This window comes from Chelonoidis abingdonii, chromosome 7, assembly GCF_003597395.2.
Source record: "Chelonoidis abingdonii isolate Lonesome George chromosome 7, CheloAbing_2.0, whole genome shotgun sequence".
Lineage (NCBI taxonomy): Eukaryota > Metazoa > Chordata > Testudines > Testudinidae > Chelonoidis > Chelonoidis abingdonii.
Genome location: NC_133775.1, coordinates 16,989,796 through 16,998,439, shown reverse-complemented (window position 1 = coordinate 16,998,439; position 8,644 = coordinate 16,989,796). Strand labels below are relative to the sequence as shown.

The 8,644-nt window shown below is 64.7% G+C and overlaps 1 protein-coding gene and 1 long non-coding RNA gene across 2 annotated transcripts in view; both read left to right on the top strand.

Annotated features, from left to right (window-relative positions):
• LOC142047084 (uncharacterized) overlaps positions 1-8,644 on the top strand; it is a 154,612-nt gene that overhangs the window by 22,293 nt on the left and 123,675 nt on the right. The gene's annotated exons all lie outside the window — the stretch shown is intronic.
• LOC116833773 (protein ABHD1-like) overlaps positions 981-8,644 on the top strand; it is a 12,840-nt gene continuing 5,176 nt past the window's right edge. Inside the window, exons 1-3 of the mRNA XM_075068243.1 lie at positions 981-1,283; positions 3,526-3,686; positions 3,800-3,982. Coding sequence (XP_074924344.1) covers positions 981-1,283; positions 3,526-3,686; positions 3,800-3,982 — 647 coding nt within the window. The remainder of the gene's footprint in view (positions 1,284-3,525; positions 3,687-3,799; positions 3,983-8,644) is intronic.

Sequence of the window (8,644 nt, the reverse complement as noted above, 5' to 3'; positions counted from 1 at the left end):
GAGCACATGAGTCTCACGCCAACACACAGACCCAGCACAGAGCACCCAGAGCCACACGCCCCCACTGCAACCCAGGACAGTCCCACTGCATTCACTGCACCCAGAGCCACCGGCTCCCCACTGCACCCATGGCACCCACTGCATTCACTGCACCCAGAGCCACATGGTCCCCCACTGCACCCATTGCACGGCACACGCACCTGCATTCCGCCGGCTCCGCAGCGGCTCAGCGCCGGCGCCGGCCCGCGCCCGCTCCAGCTCCCGGCTCCGGCTCCCCAGCTGCGGCTCCGCCCGAGACCCGCTCGCCCCGCCCCTAAGAGGCGAGTCCACGTGGCTGGGACACGTCGCCGTTCCCGCGGGACCCGCCCGGCACGGCCTCCGGCAGGGGAACCGCAAAGCCCGCCCCGGCCCATCCAGGGCCACCCCCCGGTGCCACCACCACCCCCTGCCCGTGCCACCCGGCGCATCCCTCCCCGTGCCACCCAGCTCCCCCTCCTCCCCGTTCCACCCACCACCCCTGCCGGTGCCACCCAGCTCCCCCTCCCTCCGTGCCACCCAGCTCCCCCTGCCTGGTGCCAGCCACCTGGCGCATCCCCCTCCCGTCACCCGCCTGGCCCATTCCACCCATGCCACCAGCTTCCCCGTGCACTCGACAGACCCTTCCTCCACACGGTGCACCCGCCTGGCCCATCGCCCAGCACAGTGACACCTGGCAGACCCATCTCTGCCCCGTGCCACCCTTCCACCGGTTCCACGCAACAACCCATACCCCTCTCCGGCCCCGAGCCACCCTCACTCTGCGTTCGCCCGGCACCTACGGGGTTAACCGCGGCCGGCCTGCTGCCCCTCACAACATGGCTACCGGCCGGGTTGGCAGGCGGGACCTGCCCCTCACAAACATGGCTACTGGCAGGGGCGGGGCCTGCCTTCACAAACAGTGCTACCGGCCGGGTGGCAGGGCGGGCCTGCCCTTCACAAACATGGCTACCGGCGGTGGCAGGGGCGGGGCCTGCCCTTCACAAACATGGCTACCGGCCGGGTTGGCAGGGGCGGGGCCTGCCCCTCACAAACAGCCTGTACCGGCCGGGCTGGCAGGGCGGGCCTGCCCCTCACAAACATGGCTGCTGGTGAGCGGGGCTGCCGGAAGCTGCCAGGCTCACGGCTGCAGATGGCGGGCGCTGGGGTTCGTGCCCGAGCTGCTGTTCCGGGCGGGGGGAGCCGCTGCTGCTGCTGCTGGCCGCCAGCGCCGCCTCCTGGGCTACTACTGGGTGTGCGTCCCGCAGGTCCGTCCGTCCAGGCAGCGCTGGGGATGGGGGGTCGGTCCGTCCAGGCAGCTGCGGGTGGGGGTCGGTCCGTCCGGTCAGCGCTGGGGTGGGGTCGGTCCAGGGAGCGCTGGGGGGGCGCGGGGCGCGCTAGCGTCGTCCAGGCAGCGCTGAGGGGGCGGTCAGTCCGTAGGGCAACGCTGGGGGGGGGGCGGTCCGTCCGTCCGGTCAGCGCTGGGAGGCGGGTCGGTCCGTCCGGTCAGCCCCGGAGGGGTGGTCCGTCTGGTCAGCGTGGGTGGGGGGTGGTCCGTCCGGTCGCTCAGCGCTGGGGTGGGGTCGGTCCGGAGCGCTGGGGGGGCGTCAGTCCCGTCTGGCAGCGCTGGGGGCGGTCCTCCAGGGAGCGCTGGGGGGGCGGTCAGTCCGTCTGGGCAGCGCTGGGGGGCGGTCCGTCCAGGGAGCGCTGGGGGGTCAGCTCCGTCTGCGTGGCCGCTAGGGGGCGTCCGTCCAGGGAGGCGCGGGGGGCGGTCAGTCCGTCTGGGCAGCGCTGGGGGGGGGCGGTCCGTCCAGGGAGCGCGGGGGGGCGGTCAGTCCGTCTGGCAGCGCTGAGGGGGGGCGGTCCGTCCAGGGAGCGCTGGGGGGCGGTCAGTCCGTCTGGGCAGCGCTGGGGCGGTCCGTCCAGGGAGCGCTGGGGGGGCGGTCCCAGTCCGTCCGGGCAGCGCTGGGGGGGGGGCGTCCGTCCAGGGAGCGCTGGGGGGGCGGTCAGTTATCCGTCCTGGGCAGCGCTGGGAGGGGCGGTCATCTCCGTCCAGGCAGACGCTGAGGGGGCGCGGTTCCGTCTGGCAAGTCCATGTATGGAGCACGCTGGCGGGTGGAGGGTGGGGGCGGTCGGTCCGTCTGGGCAGCGCTGCGGGGTGGGGGTCGGTCCGTCCGGTCAGCGCTGGGGTGGGGGTCGGTCAGTCCGTATGGGCAGCGCTGCGGGGTGGGGGGTTGATCCAGGCAGCGCTGGTGGGATCGGTCCCGTGTGTCCCGGCTGTAGGGTCGCAGGGCGCTGTCTGGCCTGGGCTGGAGCCCTGGCGCTGCCTGTGGGACAGCTCTGAGCCCCGCCCGAGCTGGGAGCGATGGGGGGGTCCCAACCCTAAGAGCCCCCCCTCGCTGTGACACCCCTCCCTCCCAGGCAGAGGGGCTGAGACTGTGTAGTGGGGGTGCTTGGAGCCACTGAACCTGGAGATGATGGAGACCATGCCAAGCTGGGGGTGCAGCAGCCCCCCAGTTCCAGCACCGATGTCCCCAGAGGCCTCAGTTGGGGCCTGACCGCTCCTAGCCTGGAGCTCAGAACTGACAACCAGCTATTGGGGGCCGGAGACCTGCCCCTAGGGCTGAGCTGCCTCCGCTGGTTCGCTCCCTCCAAGCCCTTGGGGCATTGTTCTGGCCTGGCTGGTGGCTGGGACTCGCCAGCTGGGTGCAGCCTGTCCTGGCGGTGCCAGGTTCCTGGGCACGGCTGTGCTGACCTCGTTTCAGGTCAGTCCCGGAGAAGCGTCCTTGCTCCATCGCACAGCTGGGGAGTGTCTCACTTCCCCTGGGTGGAGCCACTGTGGCTAGGAGGCAGGGGCTGAAGCAGGGAAGACCCCCTCCAGGCTGGAACAGAGCCTAGTGCCTCAGGCTGCAGCTCCGGGCCCTGCTGGTGTTTGTCTCAGTGTTTTCGGATGCTGAATGCCAGCTGGCCGAGCTGTGATGAGAACGACCTCCAGTCAGCCCCCTCATCCCTCTGCTCTGGGCGTTGGCCCCACAAGTCTCCTGTTGGGGGGTGCCCTGGGGGACAGCCACTCCCTCCCAGCCCCCACGTGGTGCATCTCTGTTCCTGGTTCCTCTCCGCCCTCCTCCCGTGGCCCCATCTCACCTCTGACCTAGAACGGCGCCGCCTGTCCCGCCTCAGCTGGGTGGGCCAGGGCCCTAGCCTGGAGTCTGGTTGCTCAGGGATGATGGTGACCCCCCCCCGCCCCGGGTGCTGCCTGCACACCCCTCGTTCCCAGCACCTGGGGGCTGGATGGGACCAGCTAGCGGGGCTTCTCGGCATGTGAGTTGGGGCCGGGCTCTGTCCCTGCTGGCTCAGCCCCATGTCGCGGGATCTCGGGGGCCGTGGCTATGGCTTGTGCCAGGGCCTGTGAACGTGACGGGCTCTGACAAGCTGGAGCTGCTGGGGCCTGGGAGCCAGGCCCATCCTTGGGCTCAGGCTGGCCTCAGCTCTCCCTGAATTTCTCCCCAGAGGCCCCTGCTGGTGGGCGGGCTGTCGTTCTGCACCTTCCTGGAGGCGCACTGCCCCATTGTCCGCGAGCCCTTCTACCCCACGCCCTGGTGCTTCGAGGGGCGGCTCCAGACCCTGCTCCGCTTCTTCCTCCAGTCCCGGCCCCGGCTCTCCTACCGAAGGTGCGTGCTGGGTTCTCAAGCTGGGCTGCTCCATGACTCCCAAGCTGTGCCCATGGGGCGCGGCCCAGGCCTCTGCTGCCCGGGGCTCACTCCACCCTGTGCTCCCTGCCCAGCGAGCTGCTCCGCACGGCGGATGGAGGGCAGCTGCTGCTGGACTGGGCGGACAATGCAGAGAGCCAGCGGTACCCGGAGCCTGGCACACGCCCCACCGTCCTGCTGCTGCCAGGCCTCACCAGCAACAGCCAGGCCACCTATGTCCTGCACCTGGTGCAGCAGGCCTCCCGCGCAGGGTTCAGGTGAGATGCTGCATGGGAGCCGGGCCCCGGGTGACCCAGGGGCCCGGCCTCATGGTCAGCCCCTGAGGCATCTGGGTCAGTGCCAGCCTCTGCGGGGCATTGGGGAAGGGAGGCTGGTGTGGTCGTGGGTGAAGGTGGGATATGGGGGTGGGGCCACTGTGGGGCCAAGGGGGCTGGTGGGACTGAGAGCCGGAGTGGGATGGAGGGGAAGGGGGAACATGGAAGGGGATGGCACGCGCATGGGGAAGGGGGCAGGGGAGCCCTCCATCCATGCTTCTTCTCCACCAGGACTGTTGTTGTTCAATAACCGAGGGTCAGGGGAGGAGCTGTCTGTGTGGTGAGTGTGTCCCTAGGGGGGGCGCTCTCCCCGGCAAGCCAACACAAGATCCTGGCCAGGGCTCTGGAGCCCCGTGGCCTCCCGGAGAGGGCAGGGCTTGGCCGCATGTCGGTCCCGCAGGTCAGGGCTGCTGTCCTACAAGAATCTGGAAGGTGATGCCCTCCTATCATACCACTTGGCCCCAGTTCCTGACTACAGGTACCTGCGGAGACTACTACATACCGCAGAACAGTAAGTGTGAGCAAAGACAAAAGTACAAAATCCTGCAATAACTCACAAAAAACAATGGGCGCCTAAAGCCAGGACTGTGACCCTAGTCAAGAGCATCCGATCTCGCCGCCTCTCTGGGGCTGGTTTCTCTGAGAACAGCTGCTCCATGGCAGCGGCAGCTGCAAGCCCTGGGAAGGCTGGATAAGACAGCAGAAATATCCAGTTACCTCTGTATAAATCCATGGGCCACTCACACTGGAACACTGCGGGTGGCTGTGGTCAGCCAGCTCAGAAAAGGACCTTTATGTGCAGGAGATTAGGGGATAGAACGCTTCCGTCTTGAGGAGAGATTAATAAGACTGGGACTTTTCAGCTTGGCAAAGACGACAAAGGGAATGTGACAGGATCTGGTAAATCATGCAGTGGTGTGCAGAGAGTGACTCAGGAAGTGTTCTTTACTCCTTCGACATACCACAAGAACAAGGGGCCACCAAACGAAATGAACAGGCAGCAGGTTGAAAACAAACAAAAGAAGTATTCCTTCATACAAATGGGCAGTCAACACTGTGGAACTCCTTGCAGGAGATTGTTGTGAAGGCCTAAGACTAGAACAGGTTCAAATCAAGGAATGAGAAGTTCCGGTAGGACACGGATCCACTCAATGGCTGTTAACCAGGCTGGGCAAGGCGATGAGTGCCCCAGACTTACTGCTTATGCACAGGAGCTGGAATGCTGGTCGGACAGGATGGTCCTGGACGATTCCCTGCTTTGATTACATTGCCTTCTGCGGCACCTTGGCACGGCTGCTCTCAGAGCTGGGGTCCTTGGCTAGACTGGCCCTAGTCTGGCGCACTTTGCTCCATCCCACCTGCAAGACGGACATTTCAGGCTAATCCCTCCCCATGCCCCTCGGAGGCCAGGACCCCCCTCCCTTGCATGCAAGAGTGGGAGTCTCCTGCATGAACATCCGGTCTGTATAGCTCCTGGTTGCCCCATAACCTAGAGAGCGTCACCCAGGACACCCGCCGCAGCCCCCTAGCTCATGCTCTTGCTCTTAGACCTCCAGACCTTCTGCGCAGGAGCAACACTGGTACTGCAGACCAGTGGTCACTCACATCAAGCCCAGCACCCACGGCACCCAAACTCCCTGGGCATGGTGGGAGTATCGCTAAGGCGGGGTGAGGTAGCGGGGACCATCCCGGGGCTGACAAGAGGAGTGATGGGTGTTAATCCCCAGTGATATTGGTGGTTAATGTCTTCCCCCCCCCCCCACAAGCTGTTGGGGAAATTAGCATAGGGAGGGCGCTGTGCACAGGCACAGGGAGGGGAACAGTTAATCCGACCCACCAGCTCACCTGCTAGTGTGCTGGTCTCCCTCAGGATCCTGTGCTGAGAAGTAAGCCTAGCTGCGCACAGGGGGACGCAACACGGGCTAGGTGGCTGCCAATGACCTTGTCCGTCCCCTGGGACATGGGAGAGCTCAGACGCTCACTGGAGCAGCCGCTCAACTTGCCTGCTTCAACCGGCGCCTCAGCGGCCAACCTCCGCCACCTCGTGAGCCGGTCATGGGACTGGGTCAGGGGGCCTGGAGGGCTGGTACACAGAGTTGGGGAGACTCTGGGGCTGATACTGACCCCCACCCCCTTATATGGTGGGGAGGTGTGGGCTCTGTCATATCGTAATTCAGGGGGCGCTGTACAGAGTCCGCACCCGAAGAATCCCAATCCTGGGGATTGCTCTGGAAACTGCCTCGGGCACCAAGCCAGCAGGACCTTACTGGGGACCCTCCGCGTCACCTTGGAGCAGACTTGTTCAGGGCAAGAAGCTCACACGTCGTTCACATTCTCTCCTTGGCCTCGATCCAAATCTCTCCCTGTAGTCACGTAGGCGATCCGTCCGGCACGAATCGTGCCCTCGCATTCTGCGAGTCGGCCATGCGGCGGTCTGGGGAGCCACAGGGTCCGCCACCCCACTTTGCAGTCAGACAGCTGACCTCAGCCAGCCAGTAACACAGAGGTTTATTTCGTGATGGACCAGGAAAGGGTCTAAAACAGAGCTTTGGGTACAGGAGAACCGGACCCCTCGTGGGGTCCCATTCTGGTGGGCAGTGTGAGCCAGACGTCCGCATGTCTGCACTTCACCCTTTTCCCAGCAAGCGTCCATGACTGAACCAACCCCCTCCAGCTCCTCCTCCTACTGCTTCGAGCCCGCTTTCCCGGGCCAGGATGTCGACTCATCCCTTTTTGTCTCCAACACCTTCAGTTGGACCACCTTTGCGAGGGCGTGAGGGCCCAGGCTCAGATTGCTAGGGAGACAGCCCAGGGCTCAAGGCATGTTATACGGCTAGCACCTGGCCCCTTCGCCTCTTTGCAGGCCAAAGAACCATTGACAGCCCTTCATTCTCCACCACCTAGATATTAAGAAACTGCCTAGGGGACACCTGAAGGCCACCAACACAGTATTCAGAGCAACACATTAATAAAACAGTCCAGTCTCATCACACTGGTACAGAAGCGTCAGGGAGGCTGCGGCGGCTGGTTAGGGGTCAGGGCCTCTTGCTGTCTTGCTTGGCACGTACCACCTGCTGACTTGGGGCTCGTTGCCAGTAAGGAGTGATTGCAGAGAAGGTGGATGATGACAGCACCGTACTGCAGGTATGAGCTGGGTCCCCCCCGCCCCACATATCACTCCCCACCCCTGGCCCTAGACCCTCTCTCTGCCCCAGAGCGCACAGCATCGGGAGTTTTGATGAGCCGCTACACACGCCGGGTGTTCGGCTACGGGACTAGTGTGCTGACATCTGACCGGGACGCCAGCCCTAGCACTCAGTACACGCCGGTGCCTCCTGCCGTGCTGGCCATCAATGCACGCCGATGACCCCTTCTGCCGCATGCAGGGTGTGAGTGCGTGGGGTCCATGGGGCCCCTCTGGGGCCCAGCGGTGGGGACTCTGGGCCAGCACGACGGCGGCTGCCTGACCCTCACTCCTTCTTTCAGCTATTCCCCCTGGCTGCAGGCACGGTCGTCTCCCCCAGTCTGGCTGGATGTAAGGAGTGACGGCGCACGGCGAGGGCACATCGGCTTTCCTGTAGGGGGGCTGTCTCCACTCGGCACAGAGAGGCTAACAATGGACCGCCGTCTGTACACCCAGTTCCTCCGCTGTCCGCCTAACTCGAAAGCACAGCCAGGAGCTATGAAGCCGCAGCCTGGGACCTGAGCGCCCACCCACAAAAACCTACATACTCTGAATGCTACCACCTTCTCACTACCTATAGTGTGTCTACAGAGAGTGGAGACCCCCCGCCCCCCCGGCCCGTCCCTCTGTTGAAAAATCCCGCCGCCCCACTAACCCACCCCAGTCCCCCCCCTGGCCGGGTGCCGGCGCTCCGCCTGCTTGAGAACCAGCGAGCCAACGGCCGGCACGGCCCATAACGTATTTTAGGAAGCAGCCGTGCCGTGTAACCCGAGGCTGGACACGCCTCTCTTTGGCGAGCTGGGCGTGCTTAGGCTGCGCTGAGGAGTGCCCGTAGAGGCCGTGGGAAATGCTGCCTGCTGGGATACCGGGCTGCCCGGGGATGACGTGGCGGCAAGCTTGTTAGTGGGAGGAGAATCTCCGAGCCTGTTCGGTTTGACGCCTCAACGTACGCTGCCCACGGCTTCTTTCCCAGGAGGTTGTAGTGGTATCCTGGACCTTCCTCGGAAAAAGGTGGGTAGCTCCACAACTGGGGGAAGAGAGCACCACGGTTACCTTGATGGGCGGCCTAGCACCTCCACTAGGGTTATGAGGTCTGAAACAGTGGAGGCTCCCCGCCAGGCCATCTGGCTCAAGAGGAGCTTATAGCAAAGCCAGGCCTGCCTTAGACACCCAGCCCATGCTCATATGAGCTAACTGGCTAGGTCTCCGCAGTGACGCCCAACCTTGCCCTAGGACCCTAGGGGTCTGGCACCGTAGAGAAAACGAGGAGTTTATCGGTTCATTGTCACCCCGTCGCAGTTCTCCCGATGGCTCGCAGCCCCCCAGCATGACACAGGCAGGGGAGCGACAGTCAGACTGTCCAGGTTAATGGATGCAGCCAGAGCTGCAGCAGGAGCACAGTGGTAGACCACCTGCTTGGC